This window comes from Denticeps clupeoides, chromosome 11 (assembly GCF_900700375.1).
Source record: "Denticeps clupeoides chromosome 11, fDenClu1.1, whole genome shotgun sequence".
NCBI lineage: Eukaryota > Metazoa > Chordata > Actinopteri > Clupeiformes > Denticipitidae > Denticeps > Denticeps clupeoides.
The window spans coordinates 21203332-21218949 of NC_041717.1; the positions used below are offsets into that span (position 1 = coordinate 21203332).

General features: G+C 44.7%; 1 protein-coding gene across 1 annotated transcript in view; it reads left to right on the plus strand.

Annotated features, from left to right (window-relative positions):
• The window catches only part of LOC114799693 (tricarboxylate transport protein, mitochondrial-like), a 12940-nt gene extending 1853 nt beyond the window's left edge, over nucleotides 1-11087 (plus strand). The window contains exons 2-10 of the mRNA XM_028996491.1: nucleotides 1539-1581; nucleotides 2017-2124; nucleotides 2790-2889; nucleotides 7930-8068; nucleotides 8149-8233; nucleotides 9107-9211; nucleotides 9319-9434; nucleotides 9566-9639; nucleotides 9801-11087. Coding sequence (XP_028852324.1) covers nucleotides 1539-1581; nucleotides 2017-2124; nucleotides 2790-2889; nucleotides 7930-8068; nucleotides 8149-8233; nucleotides 9107-9211; nucleotides 9319-9434; nucleotides 9566-9639; nucleotides 9801-9915 — 885 coding nt within the window. The 3' untranslated portion in view covers nucleotides 9916-11087. The remainder of the gene's footprint in view (nucleotides 1-1538; nucleotides 1582-2016; nucleotides 2125-2789; nucleotides 2890-7929; nucleotides 8069-8148; nucleotides 8234-9106; nucleotides 9212-9318; nucleotides 9435-9565; nucleotides 9640-9800) is intronic.
• Nucleotides 11088-15618: the final 4531 nt, after the last annotated feature.

Genomic DNA, 15618 nt, shown 5'->3' on the forward strand with positions numbered 1-15618 from the left:
TGCGTCCAGTCCACGGGGAGCCTTGCCAGCAGAGCGCAGAGTTCTTGGCTCGACATGCCGAAGATCGTGGGGGTCGATCTTCTGCGCTCGCTGCCCCACGTCACTTCCTCGCTGCTGCCGACGCCAACGTCCTCGCTCCGCCCACTCACCCGCCGACGTTGTCGCTTCCGGGTTTTCGCGGAGTTTCCCGGGGGTGACGTCATCACGCGGCGCCCGCGTACCACGGCTTCTCGGGGAAGAAAACGCTCCACCAGAACGGGCCGGCGCCGTCTCCTCCCTGCCGTCCGCGTTCGCCAGCGCCGGGCTGCGTCCTTCGCGGCGTTTCTTCTCCTCTGCTTTTTACCTCTGCGCTTTTGGGGGGGTCGCTGGCATTCTGTCACGACTACGGACCTTACGAGGAAGGAAGCGCAGAGGTTTGACATGCTGGGAAGGGGGGTTTATTATAACAAACAAAGAAATACAATAAAGACTGGCGCGGTGGCCGAAAACGATTTAAACTTAAATAAAGAACATAAACAACCCGTAGGCGTTGGGCGATTGCCAGAACTCAAAACACATAACACCAAACAAGGTCAAGTTCGTGCATAGAGTTCACGAAAATGCCAGCGACCCCGAACGGGCAGAAACTTCCGGCATTTATGGGGCGTCAGGATTAAAGTCAGGTGTGGAGGCCAGCTGCAGGCAATCCTGACAGTTGGGGTCCTAGTGAACCGGAATTGATCTCTTCATCGATGGTAACTTGAAAGCACGTTGTAAGTCGCTCTGGACAAGGGCGTCTGCCAAATGCCGTAAATGTAAATGTAAATATAAATGTGAACTGCTTCTTAAAGGTGGTCGTAATAATAAAAATAAAGTGAAGTGATTGTCACATGTGATACACAGCAGCACAGCACACGGTGCACACAGTGAAATTTGTCCTCTGCATTTAACCCATCACCCTGAGTGAGCAGTGGGCAGCCATGACCGGCGCCCGGGGAGCAGTGTGTGGGGACGGTGCTTTGCTCAGTGGCACCTCAGTGGTAGCTTGGCGGATCGGGATTCAAACCGGCAACCTTCTGATTACGGGGCCGCTTCCTTAACCGCTAGGCCACCACTGCCCTAGTCTCGACTAGTCGAATGGAGCAGGACAAGTTGTCCCACCAGCCAGGGACAATGACGGAGAACAGAGTCGATTGGGATCGGAGACCCCGTGAAGAGGGAATTTTCAGCCACCTCGTCTTGGTCACGTTTTAAGTAGTATAGACACAAAAACGATATACATTTATACTCGTTCATTATATATGAATCAGGAAAAGAGCAGACAAGAGTTCACTTACGGAAACACAACAACAAAAAAAACAACAACAACAACTTGCTCGGTGGGCTTGTAAAGCTCTTCTGGGACGATTTATGGATGCGGCAGTTTGAGGGCCTGTAATCAGTTCGCAGCAAAACACCCCGTCTGCCAGCTGAGGTACGCGCTGTGTGTATGTGTGTGTGTGTGTGTTCGAAGATTGATTTATTCAATTGAGCCAGAAGAAGTGTGTGAGTGTGCGTAGAGGAGAGAGAGTGATGGAGGACGGGAAGATGGCCGAATTGGGGGTCTGTAGGACGTTTATTTCATTTAAAATATACAAGTGTGTGTGTGTTTGTGTGTGTTTGTGTGTGTGAGACATCCACGTTCCAAGTCTCCATTCTATGAGAATTTCTTCTTCTCTCCCCATGTTTGTTGCGGTGCTCCTGGTTTGAATAGGCAGATACGGGCCTGAGACGCTGAGTGTGACTGGGGGGCAACCTGAGTGCAACGGAAGGAACAGATCTGCTAATGGAATTATAAAGAGAGAGAAGAGAGAGAGAGAGAGAGAGAGATAGAGAGGAAAACATGATATTTCTGATTTGTACTAAATGGTTTTCTTCAAGCTTCTTACAGAAAAGAAATTACAAATAACGCAATTACGATTAGAACTAAATGTATGAGTCCAAATGTGTGTTCATCATTAATTAACTAGTGTGTGTGTGTGTGTGTGTGTGTGCCAGGTGGTATTGCTGGTGGCATTGAGATCTGCATCACCTTCCCTACGGAGTACGTGAAGACCCAACTACAGCTGGACGAGAAGGCAAATCCACCCCGATACCGAGGAATCAGTGAGTACACACACACACACACACACACACACCTCTCTGGATTTTATTATGGTTCAGTAACAGATTCTACCCATCTGTCCACACACTCGCTTTCATTTTACGTCCCCCGCTGCCACTCTCTCCTGGACGACGATGTGGAGTCGCTCTGTTTACCACGGTCTGTTCAAGTGGAGCAATATCTGCTGTTTTTCGTTTTCTCTAATTTTAGTCATTTATATTCCGCCTGTAAAAAATACAGCATTTTGTTTACTTCAAGTAAATATTGTGCTACAGTAAAAGAGGGAATATTGATGTCACGCCTACGGACTTATGGGGAAGGAAGCGCAGAAGCAGGACATGCTGGGAATGGGTTTTATTATAACGAACAATAAATAAATACAAATAAACAATGGCGCAGTGGCCGAAAAGGATTAAAACACAGGGGAGAAGTAAAACTAACCCGCAGGCGTGTGGCGATTGCCAGAACTCAAAAACACACATTCACATACGTGCACTAGGTCCACTAAAATGTTGTCCCTTCCGAAGGGGCGGAAATGTCTGGCTTTTAAGCGCTGTCAATCCTGACAATTGAAAACCTGTCGGTCACATTTTGATACAGCGGCACGTTGTGGCCTGCAGTGTGGGTTGCTGTTTGGTTGTGGTAACGTTGTGCCAATGTTGTGCAGAGGACTGTGTGAAGCAGACGGTGACGAGCCATGGCGTAAAGGGGCTGTACAGAGGACTCAGCTCCCTACTGTATGGATCCATCCCCAAATCAGCCGTCAGGTACACACACACACATGCAAATACACACTTCATTGCATTCACATTTACTCCCTCACAGACACAGACTGGTGACCTTTATTATGCAGCAGCTGATTGCTGCCGTTGTTGGGTTATTTCTGTGTGTGTTTATGTGTGTAGATTCTGACTGCTGTCTCGTACCTGCAGAGCGTAAATTACTCTCTACATGCATAGTAGTGCATGTGTGTTTGTGTAATAAATTGTAATGCTTGTGTGGATCTGTGGGTTTGTATCATAAATGGACAGTCCATTTAGCTGTGTGTGTGTGTGTGTGTGTTTGTATCATAAATGGACAGTCCATTTAGCTGTGTGTGTGTGTGTTTGTATCATAAATGGACAGTCCATTTAGCTGTGTGTGTATTTGTGTGTGTGTGTGTGTGTGTGTGAGACATATGTGACACAAATGGACGGGCGCAGTGGTGTGTATACTCAGAGCTGTCAGTCACCATATGCCCTGTGGAAGTCTGGGAAATGAACAGTGCAGTGAGGCCTTCATCAGCACTCAAAACCAGCAGCCCCGTCTGACAGCAGACAGGCTTGTGTGTGTGTTTGTGTGTGTGTGTGTGTGTGTGTGTGTGTGTGTCTGCTGTAATATAAATCTATAACATCAGATCAATTTCATGGGAATTATTAACCTGGTTCTCACATCTAGCTTGGAATGGCATGACTGTGTTCATAATAACTCTTTACTGTTGTGCTAAATTATTAATATGACGTAATAGAGCCACTCCCAGCATTTCAGAACCACCTGCATTAGTTACCGCTGCTACGGCGTAGTTCAGAAACGTCCAAGGCGGGCGACAAAATATTCCGCTGTGGAGAATCATATTTGGCCTTGGAGAATGTTGAATAATATTTTACTGTTTGGTAATTGTGTATTGATCAAATTAACCAGAAGTGTTGTGTATAGGACGACAAATTAAATGCATGCAACTTATAAGAACTTACAGTGGAATGAACAGAGTATTTCTGATGTGGTATATAGCCTCGATATTTAAAAAATAATCTTTTATCTGTCCTCGGCTAAACCCTAGACGGGTGCCAAATCGGAAAAAGCACCACGCTCCACAGCAGAAATACCCCATTCTCCCGTTTTTAATCTCGTTTTACCCTCCTGGATGGGTCCACCAGCCTTCATAAATCAGTGCGGTCGTGTCCCTTCTCTTTGACTGGTGACTTTCCGTAGAGTCGCGTCCCTCCTGACTCCGCCCCTCCTCCTCCCATCCCCCTCGCTCCTCATTAGCTGATTGAACTCTGGGACGGATGACAGGAACCAGGGATGGAGAGGACGGGGCTTGTCCTTGTAAACGCCTTACTCTAATGGGGACTGCGCCATTAGGCTGTCGCCGTGACAACTGAAGTGGTCGTGACTCACTTAAGAGCCACGCCCACCTCCTGTTCCAGTAGCTTTCTGTCTGTCCAGCAACATCTAGAGTACGAAATCTAATTTGTGACCTTACTCAGGTGTGACAGAGAAACCTTTTTTATGTGTGTGTGTAAATAGGATTCTAATAAATTTAAATTCCTCACTTTCCTCACACATCACCTGAGATCTTCACGTATTTATGAAAGCTGGAGGCTTCTTCTTCAGATAAATCAGACCAGGCTGATTTATTGTGCTCTTTCTCGGCCGAGGTGAGGCGGGAAAATCGATATCAGCTCAGTTCATCCCTCAACCAGCCTACACAGGCCTGAGCAGGGATCTGCTGGACCTGAGAAGATGCCTCCACGGTGCGCTGGTCCCTTTGGTCCTCCTGATGTTCCTGCAGCAGTTATTATCTAGTTTTATTTATAATTATTAAATTGGAAGGATTATTTTGTAATAGTTCCTAATGAATTGCGGGAAACGGAAACTGCAAACAAATACAACTGTGAACCAGAAGACCCAGGTTCAAACCCCACCTACTACCACAGTTTACCCTAGCAAGACACTTAACCCAGGGGGGGACTGTCCATGTAACTGTCCCTGCTCTGGATAAGGGCGTCCGATAAATGCCGTGAAAGTAAATATTTGTAGAATTGTTATTAACATAACAAAAACAATAATACTAATATTTACTATACTCTTATTGCTGGTACACATAATAAAGAAATTATTTACAGCAGCATTTATCAGACACCCTTATCCAGAGCGACTTACAATCAGTAGTTACAAGGAAAGTCCCCCCCTGGAGACACTCAGGGTTAAGTGTCTTGCTCAGGGACACGATGGTAGTAAGTGGGATTTGAACATGGTCTCCTGGGTCATATGTGAGTGTGTTACCCATTAGGCTACCCCCCCCACCCCCCAACTCAGACTTTATTTATTAGCATTAATGGACATGTGTAATTATTGAACATATTTATTTTTAATTTGTGCATCGTGGCTCTTGGTTGCTATGGATGCATGTGTCTGTGTAGTGTTGTGTGTTTCCCAGCAGGTGGCGCTCTTGTGTCTTAGGTCCATTCTTAGGTTCAGCTTGACTTGTCTCTCTCGCTCGTTCATGTCCGCCTCTAGGCTTCCTCCCTTCTTCCTCCGGAGTGTGTGTGTGTGTGTGTGTGTGTGATTCCGGTCTATATATAGCACACACCTCTGAAAGGGCCTCCGCGGAACGTTAATAAATAAATAATATTCAAGTGACAGCGACGCGGGACCTGACGCTGCCATGACAGCAGTTGCTGTGGCGCCGCTGGGGTTCCGCAGCAGCAGCAGGAAGTTGTTTTTGAGGTGTGTGTGTGTGTGTGTGTGTGTGTTGCAGGGTGCCTGGTACGTGGCCCCTGGCCTCGCTGATCGTAATGAGGATGTTTCTGCATAATTGAATATGAGCAGGTCTGCTTCCGTGTGAGAAGGTCTGCGCAGGGCTGTTCTTTTTTTTTTTTTTTACAACAAAGTGAAGTGATAGTCACATGTGATACACAGCAGCACAGCACACGATGCACACAGTGAAATTTGCCCTCTGCATTTAACCCATCACCCTGTGTGAGCAGTGGGCAGCCATGACAGGCGCCCGGGGAGCAGTGTGTGGGGACGGTGCTTTGCTCAGTGGCACCTCAGTGGCACCTCGGCGGATCGGGATTTGAACCAGCAACCTTCTGATTACAGGTCCACTTCCTTAACTGCTAGGCCACCACTGCACCACTGTTCCTGCCCTGTTATATATTATGTATGCTTCTTCTCGTCAGCATGGGCTAAAATCTTGACTTGCAGCTACACTATCTGTACGAAGTTCAGTGGTGTGGCGTCTGTATATGTTAATATGCCGTTAATATGTAGGAGTGCGAGATCGCATATGTACCCCGGGATTTAGCAATTATGTGATTTTCTTGCTCTTTCAGTTTTCCTCTCCATAAACCACTTTTATGGAACCACTTCTCGTTGATGACGATGAAGGCGTTTAACTGATTCATGGGTCTTTTTCGGACTCTTTTTACATTGTAGAGCAAAAACCAGAAAAGAATAGTCGGAACTACCAATAATTTCCCAGGACGCACCATTTCTGTGTCTAGCTTTATATGCTAATGAGGAGGAGAGAGGCGGGATGAGGAGGAGAGCGGCCTATAGAAGTTGAGGGGACATTCGTGGAGATTACGTCATCAACACCATTCACCAACCACAATGTTTGCCGCAGACAGGAAGTTGTGTCTGTGTTTTTCCAGAAGAAATTAAAATTAACCCACTGATTCAGTCTCACATGACAAAAATACATTTGTGCTGATTTTTACATCCAATCACTGAGCAACTGCAATGCTTCACACATTTGATGGTCAGTGGAGATAATGTTTTAGGGGAGGGGTGGGAAATTCTCAGCACGGAAAAAGCATGAGAAATGGGAGGTAACCTTTCCCCTTATGATGTCATAAGGGGACAAATTCCAGATCTGACCGTCTGAGCTGCCGCTCTCTGAACGGTGAAGCAGAATGACCAAAGCACTCTTTATACATGTTGCCATTTCTAGCCACTGCAGGACCGTAGACTGGCTGGGGGAACTCAGATTAATGATAGATGATCTCACAAAGTCACATTTTCATATCATGGGACATTTAAACTGCTTATAATGGTGACAGCGGGGCACAGACGTCCTATATCAGATAGTGAAAAACAACCTCGGGTGTCACGAGATGACTTGGGGCAGTAGTGGCCTAGCGGTTAAGGAAGCACCCCCATAATCAGAAGGTTGCCAGTCTGAATCCCTGAGCAAAGCACCGTCCCCACACACTGCTCCCCGGGCGCCTATCATGGCTGCCCACTGCTCACCAAGGGTGATGGTTAAAAGCAGAGGACACATTTTGTTATGTCACCTTGTGCTGTGCTGCAGTGTTTCACAATGACAATCACATCACTTTCACTTTCTTTCACTTTCATGTCTTAAATGCAAGGAAGAACGAGGGAATTATTTCCACCTGTTCTGGTAATGCAGACATATCTCACACTACTGGTCCTGCATAGCCATGGAGATTAGCAGGGTTCTCAAAGTTAAAAAAGATCCAGGGCTCTTCCTCCCATAAAATACAAGCTGCTGGACAATCTCCTACTTCTGGCACATAAAGGAGTGCCAAATGGAGGCCTCAAGGAGGCTCCTCCTACCGTAACCCAGTAGTACAAGATTTTTTCTGATGTCCCCATGAAAGCATATGCTCAGTCAACATGGAAGATGCTCTGGGCCCCACTGTTGGGTCATCTCCCAGGCCAACTCTGCAGAGTGCTTGCGAAAGGACAGCTTTCTTTTGAATGGTCACCTTCTCCAACCAAACCAAAATGGACCCAAGCTGACTGATGCTGATGGATTTATGACTGGAATGTACTGATGGTGCGGGGTGGAGGTCAGAAAATAGGGGCGATTTAATTTTTTTTTAATCACCCGTTTCTGTATTTTGTGGTTGTGTTGTTTGTTATAAAAAATTAAAATAAAATAAGTAAGAACAGGAGAAAAAAAAGCAGCCTCCATAGAGTAGGCGTGTCCGAACATTTGATATAAAATGTCTGCACGATGCGTGGTGTATTTCTGAACGAATGAATCCTCTGCGCTTGTGTATGTCGTGCAGGTTTGGTGTGTTCGAGTTCCTCAGTAATCAGATGCGCGATGAGGCCGGCCGGCTGGACAGCGGCCGCGGGTTCCTCTGCGGGCTCGGAGCAGGGGTGATGGAGGCAGTGCTCGTGGTCTGTCCAATGGAGACCATCAAGGTGGGACAAAAAAAGTAGAGATTTTGAAAAGTTTTTTTTTTTTTTAATTCATTTTCTAAATACTTTTCCATAATCTCCAGGTGAAATTCATTCATGACCAGACTTCAGCGAACCCCAAATACAGAGGATTCTTCCACGGTGTGCGAGAGATCATCAGAACTCAAGGTGAGAAGCTGCGCTAGGGGTGGGTTTATAATGGTCCTTAATATAAATACACAAAATAGAAATTATGAATGATATGTAAATTATTACCACTGGTGATGAATAATTATGCTGATGCATCTTTATTTTCAGTAGTCATGAGACTCTGGCACCCAATTACAGTCCATAAAAGTGGAGTTGCTTTTTGGAAATGAAGGGAACATGAATTAACCCATTTTAGCCTCTAACATATCAACAAAATGTGTAATTACATAATAGCATAATGATAACACATTCAGCAGTACAAAGATAAAGCATATAAAACCTGATTAAACATGACATAATGATCTCTTTCTCCATATGCTTTTTTAAACAAAGGATAACAAACTGGCAACAAATTTCCATAAATTAATGCAAAATTCAGTATTAGGCTGTATTGATGAATGTTAATGACAGCTTCTGTCCAGCAGGCGGCTCTGGTCTCCAGATTCCAGCATGAACCAGTCAGAATGAAGACAGATCCTGATGCCGCAGATTTTATGTCGACACTCTCTGTTTACACTCTTGTATGCTCGGCCACGCTGGATTAATGGTTATTAATTACAAATTAATTAATTGGGGCAGTGGTGGCCTAGTGGTTAAGGAAGTGGCACCGTAATCAGAAGGTTGCCGGTTCGAATCCCGATCTGTCAAGGTGCCACTGAGGTGCCACTGAGCAAAGCACCGTCCCCACACACTGCTCCCCGGGCGCCTGTCATGGCTGCCCACTGCTCACTCAGGGTGATGGGTTAAATGCAGAGGACAAATTTCACTGTGTGCACCATGTGCTGTGCTGTTTTGTATCATGTGACAATCACTTCACTTTTTTTTTTTTTTTTTTATTGTCTCCTTGTGTAGGTATCCGGGGGACATATCAGGGTCTAACAGCCACCATCCTGAAACAGGGGTCCAATCAGGCCATCCGTTTTTTTGTCATGACCTCTCTTAGGAACTGGTATAAAGGTGCATAGTAATATTTTCTTTATGTAATACATTTTGACATCCAGTGCAACATAACCTTGAATTATTATTAATAAAATAAAATGGATGTATTTTGCACTGTGATGTAGGTGACAACCCTAACAGGACCCTTAATCCTCTGGTCACCGGAACATTTGGCGCCATTGCTGGAGCTGCCAGCGTGTTTGGGAACACGCCTCTGGACGTGATTAAAACCAGGATGCAGGTACTTGGTGCTTGTTAATGCTTGTAACTGCTTGCAATGCGTGGTACCTGTGATATTTTTTGGTGATAAAAGAACGAGTGAATTGGTTCTTTGTAGCTTTATCCCAGTCTTCACGTAATCTTCTCTCGCAGGGTTTAGAAGCCCACAAATATAAGAGCACCGCTGACTGTGCTGCTAAAATCCTGAGACACGAGGGACCGGCTGCGTAAGTCTGTGTGCAACAGGAAAAAATATAACATTTAAAATATAATGTCACCCCTCAGTGTAAATTCTCTATGCACATATACGGTATTATCAACATTTAAGAGTAAAAATTAGATTTTTTTTATTTATTATTCACACTTTCTCTCTTTTTGTCTCTTTTAGTTTCTATAAAGGAACGATTCCTCGCCTGGGTCGCGTGTGCCTGGATGTGGCCATAGTCTTCATCATTTATGAGGAGGTGGTGAAGGTGCTCAACAAAGCCTGGAAGACCAAGTGAGAACAACACACCTTCAAGGACCTCAGGATGTGGAGTCTACGCCGTGCAAAAGCATTCTGGGATACTGTGCTTAAATGATTGGCCCTGATGTAACGCCATATTATCCGTTTGTTATGAGTTGCCTTATGACGGCGGGACTCAGCCCTGCCAGTCCAGATGTTCTCTCTGTTTCTAAGACCAAAACAATTCAACCAGTCAGGTGGAAAGGGACCACAAGGACTGGACTGAGATCCGCTGCGTGTGACCTCAGAGACTGGCCTACTGTCTGGGAAGTATTTACATATGTGTATGTCCATTGGTTAACGATTCTACAGAAATATGTAACAACGTTCTTTCCGTGCCTATTGGTCCACTGTGGTTTACTGCCTGACTGTAGCTCTAATGACCTGGATGTGTAGCATTTTTATCCAGTCTCTTCTAACATGATAAATATTTAGAATTACCAAGTTTACCGACCAGTAGAGACATCGGAAAAAGAGACAGTGCATTGAATATATAATAGAAGATACGTAAATAATTTAGAGATTGAAAATAATAGCTTCTAATGTCACCCTTAAGGGTTCACGCATTATCATTTTACTGAAAAACATTGCTTTTCTGAACCTGCAGGTACATTGGATTCGTTTCACTTGTTGGCAATTGGTTTCAGACTGAATGTGTAATATTTTATGTCTCATTATTCCTGCTGTCACGATAGGAGGGACATTATTCATTTATTCAATTTATTCATTTTACTTACATTTTTAAAACCAAATATTGATGTATATTTTTTTGGAGGGAAATCAACTATAACTATAGATTTTTAATTTTCTATATTTCCTAATATGTTGCACGTGCATCTGGTTTGACCATTTTTTATTCCTATGTATACATATTCATTCCATTCATATATAAGAAAGTTGCATCAAGTGCTATAAAAACAGTCAACTTTTCCATTCATCTCCAGCACAGAAACTTGTGTCTCATGCTAGATGAGTCTCTTTTTTTGTGCATGCAGAAGATGTTATTTATCAGACAGGATGAAATATCTGTAATCGGCTGTGTTCACATTTTGAGTGCAGTGCATTGTGGGTGAAGCTGTACGTTGTGTGTTTAGCTGGACGCTTGCAGTAAGGGTGGAACCTTTGTCCTGTTTGTTGTTTGTCCATGCTGCTAGTCTGGTTGTGGATGTTGGTAGAATTGGTTCTTGACCCACCTCAGAGCGGACGTGCTGAACTCAGAGGTGGGGATTTAATTTATTCATTCATGAAATAAACCCATGAAGAGCTTGACGTTCTAGTTCTTTGCTGTAGATAGCTTTATAATATATAATTTACACAAATCAGGAATAAGGATAATGGTCCCAGAACTGAATCCTGGGGGTACCTCTCTATGTCCATACAGACACTGCAACAACAACAATTTAGTTTTTTTATAGTGGGCTTAATAACCACTACAGATGACACCCCTCATACATAGACCCTATCTAGACACAATGAACAACTCTTGAAAAAGAGAACTCACATGGAGAAAAGAATGGAAGAAGAATAATTCAGAGGGGATGCCCTTCCAGGGTAGCAGGAGCATGCAATGGGCACCACTGCAGTCTTACTTTTAACACTGGAGCCATAAGAATAGAAAGTCAATTATTTCTAAGATTGTCCATGCCAATGATGCCCAGAGTCATGAGTCCATCTTTGGACCGTGGGGATCTGGGTCGTGGTGGAGCCAGCAGTCCATGTCCACATCTGCACCTCTCTGGTGTTCTCATCACTGGACTCTGGAGGTGGTCAGGGCACTTGACTCAGTGCCTCGATGAGAACAAACAGAAACAGCGGCAGATGGTGGCATCGTTCAACTGGTACAGAATTACAATTTTATGGTGGTAAACTAGCGCAACAATGGCCTGGTACCCGAACTAGGACAGCCTAACTGAGGTGAGTCGAACACTGTCTAGGTTGGATTGGGTGGATTTAACAGTTGACACTGTGTCTGGGATTTTAACAGAACTCCAGGGTGTTTTCTGATTAGATTTTAACACTGAGACTGGTCCCGTAATTTACCCTTCTTTCCCGCGTTATTAAAAAAAAAAAATTTAAAAATCTGAGCTCTGTCACTAGCCTCGCGATAACTGCCACCTGCAGTAGTGTTGGTGGCAGATCTCGCGAGATTCGCGCGTGAGGTCAGTTGATGAGAGACGACGCGGGAAAAAAGAAAAACAGACGGATGATGGACGCCAGGACAGAGAAGGAAGGCGCTCCTGCCAAAAAAAAACACAAAACCCTCGTGTAAATACCGCGCTCAATGGGACACCGAATTTATTTTTCTGTAAGATTTGTAAGGCGATGTCAGCATTCGTGACGAGAAATGCCGCTGAGGCAGACCAGGTCACAAGTGCAGAGGTGAAAATGGCAACGCAGTGTGCCAAAAAACGACATTCCTTTCTCCTTCCATGACGACTTCAACAAGCGTGTAGTTTACTATACCCTGTATCTCTATGTACTGTAGGCCTACATTAACAGTCATGAGGAAGTAGAGAGGAGTGTTAAAGTTCGTGATCTGGCAAGCCATCTGGGTGATCCCATCATGAAGACCTACTTCCTGTTCCTGAGTGCTGCCCTTAAGCCTCTATCTGAATTTAACATTGCCTTCCAGGTGGGTGTCAATGATATTGAATGAATAGTGAATAATAATATAGAATTAAATGTTTATGTTTATCGTAGCATTCTTATTTCACTGCTATTTTGTTGTGACTGTTGATATCTGCAGTCTGAGGGAGTACAAATTCACAGACTTGAAGAGGAGATGTGCAGGCTGATAAAGAGGATCCTGGGCTATCTCATATGAAAAACAAATTTCCATAAATTACTGCGAAATTCAATATTTGTCCAAATTAGGCTGTATTGATGAATGTTAATGACAGCTGTTGTCCAGGAGGCGGTGCTGGTCTCCAGATTCCAGCATGAACCAGTCAGAATGAAGACAGATCCCGATGCCGCAGATTTAATGTCGACACCGTCTGTTTACACTCCAGTCTGCTCGGCCACGCTGGATTAATGGTTATTAATTACGAATGAATTAATTGTCTCCTTGTGTAGGTATCCGGGGGACATATCAGGGTCTAACAGCCACTATCCTGAAACAGGGGTCCAATCAGGCCATCCGTATTTGTGTCATGACCTCTTTTGTGAACTGGTATAAAGGTGCATAGTAATATTTTGTTTATGTAATAATTTTTGGCATCCAGTGCAACATAACCTTGAATTATTATTAATGAAATAAAATGGATGAATTTTGCACTGTGATGTAGGTGACAACCCTAACAGGACCCTTAATCCTCTGGTCACCGGAACATTTGGCGCCATTGCTGGTGATAAAAGAACGAGTGAATTGGTTCTTTGTAGCTTTATCCCAGTCTGCACGTAATCTTCTCTCGCAGGGTTTAGAAGCCCACAAATATAAGAGCACCGCTGACTGTGCTGTTAAAATCCTGAGACACGAGGGACCGGCTGCGTAAGTCTGTGTGTGTTGCAACAGGAAAAAACTACATTTAAAGTATAATGTCACCCCTCAGTGTAAATTCTCTATTCACATATACGGTATAATCACCATTTAAGAGTAAAAATTGGATTTTTAAATTTATTATTCACACTTTCTCTCTCTTTGTCTCTTTGTTTCTATAAAGGAACGATTCTTCGCCTGTGTTTCGTGTGCCTGAAGGTGGCGTTACACACTGATTTATGAGGAGGTGGTGACTGTGTTAAATAAAGCCTGGAAGACTTTACAAGACAAAGGCCAAGAAATTTGATGACTGACAATATGAAAGACAAAGTCGCAAAACTCCCTTGATTTTTCCACTGCTCACCAAGGGTGATGGTTAAAAGATGGTCACAAAAACAATCACTTCACTTTCACTGCATGGAAAATGTAATTCTCCGGCCTCTAGGGTGCGCTTGAGATCATTATTTCGGCCTTATGACTTTAAGGACCATAGTGCTTGGCGGGCGGAGCCTGCGAATCTGACTGTGTTCCTTTAACAAACACATTTGTAAATCTACAGAAATATGTAACAACGTTCTCTCCGTGCCTATTGGTCCACTGTGCGAGGTGTGGTTTACTGCCTGACAGTAGCTCTAATGATCTGAGTAGTGGTATAATATACTTTATGTCAAAAATGAGTGAAGGCCTATCGAAAAAAGGTAAAGCGTATGATTTATGTCCTCTCCCCTCTTTCCCTCTCTCCCCTCACCCACACATCCTCTGACCTTCTCACCCCTCCCCGCCTGTGGTAATGTGTGTGTCTGTGTTTTTACCACGGTGACATAGGGTAATAAAAGAGGCGCTGGTTGTCTCTGAACAGAGTACAACAGGTTCTGTTACAATGTCCAGTCCACTTGCTGCGGCTATGAAGAGACGAATTACGCCTACGCCTGTTACAAACAGGCTAGTTGATTGTGATACTCCATTTGCGCCACAAGAGGAGAAGGCCTCGATCCTTGGTGAATTTTCTTCAGAACCCTGGTGGATGTGAAGAACATGAATGGTTGTTATGTGATGGACATGTCAGCGGTTATATTTTTGACAAGGAGCGTCATGTGAGATTGTACTCGGTGGACATGGACCAAGAGTTTATTCCAGACGAGCAACTGTGTGTATTGTTTCATGCTAAAGACTGGGATTTGTTCAAGAATAACGGGTGGAAAAAGATTGAAGATGTAAATACGGGGCCATTCTACATATCGTGGGCCGGTGCTACGGATCAAAACCATTACTACATGTGCGGTAGACTTCAAGAGAGGGAATCAGAGTCTTACATTTACGTGTGTAGTCGTAAGAATGTTAGTCGTGTGGTGCCAGACTGTGAACACCGTGTGTGTGGTTCGCCATAGGACGTGAAACCATGTACCCGTGGAAAGATGTGACCATACTTCACAACGTCTTCAAGAAGATTGACAGATTGTTTAAATGGAGTGAAATTTTGCCGCGATTAAACGAAAACAGGGTGTGGCTTTTTCATGTGGAGATTCACACCCTCAATCACCGCCCACTATGGCTAACCATTAAAAAAGCAGAACAAACCCTCAGAACCCAACACAACCCGCTGACTGAGCACAGATCCTGTTGAGCCATGGCTGTAACACTGAATGGAGCATCCGGTGCTAATGAAGACGGCGGCTGAATCGACAAACTGGCTGACATTTGACATTTCATACCTGGACTGTCGGTAGACAATCCGCCTCTGCAAACCCCTGATGAGGAGGCCCCAGCGGCTGCAGCACATTCGTGCGGGGCCTAAAATCCGTGGGGTGACGGCGAATTGGATCGTTCGGCACTAAAGACTTTTAAACTCATAAAGGCTTGCGTGTGCAGAATCCCCCAAAACATCGTCGGTCGATTGCTACGGGAGACCTGTTACAGCTGCATGGTCGAGTCAGACCCAGCATCCATGGCCAACACGGACAAAATTAAACAGAGACTTTTCCAGCCGGAGACATATCACCTCATCACTGTCAGGTGAGCGAGTCAGGTGACTGCGAGGAAGAGCAAGGATTGGTTAGGACAGGAGATAAACAGGAAGTCCTGGTGCCTGCTCCTCGCTCAGACATCGTGTTTCATTCATGGTCCATGAGCTCCCACCTGTTTCCCGATCCCATATCCAGTCCTCTCCATCTCCGGTACCGTGAGTTCCTCCTTCTCTTCTGCTCGCTAGATACTTTTATCGGC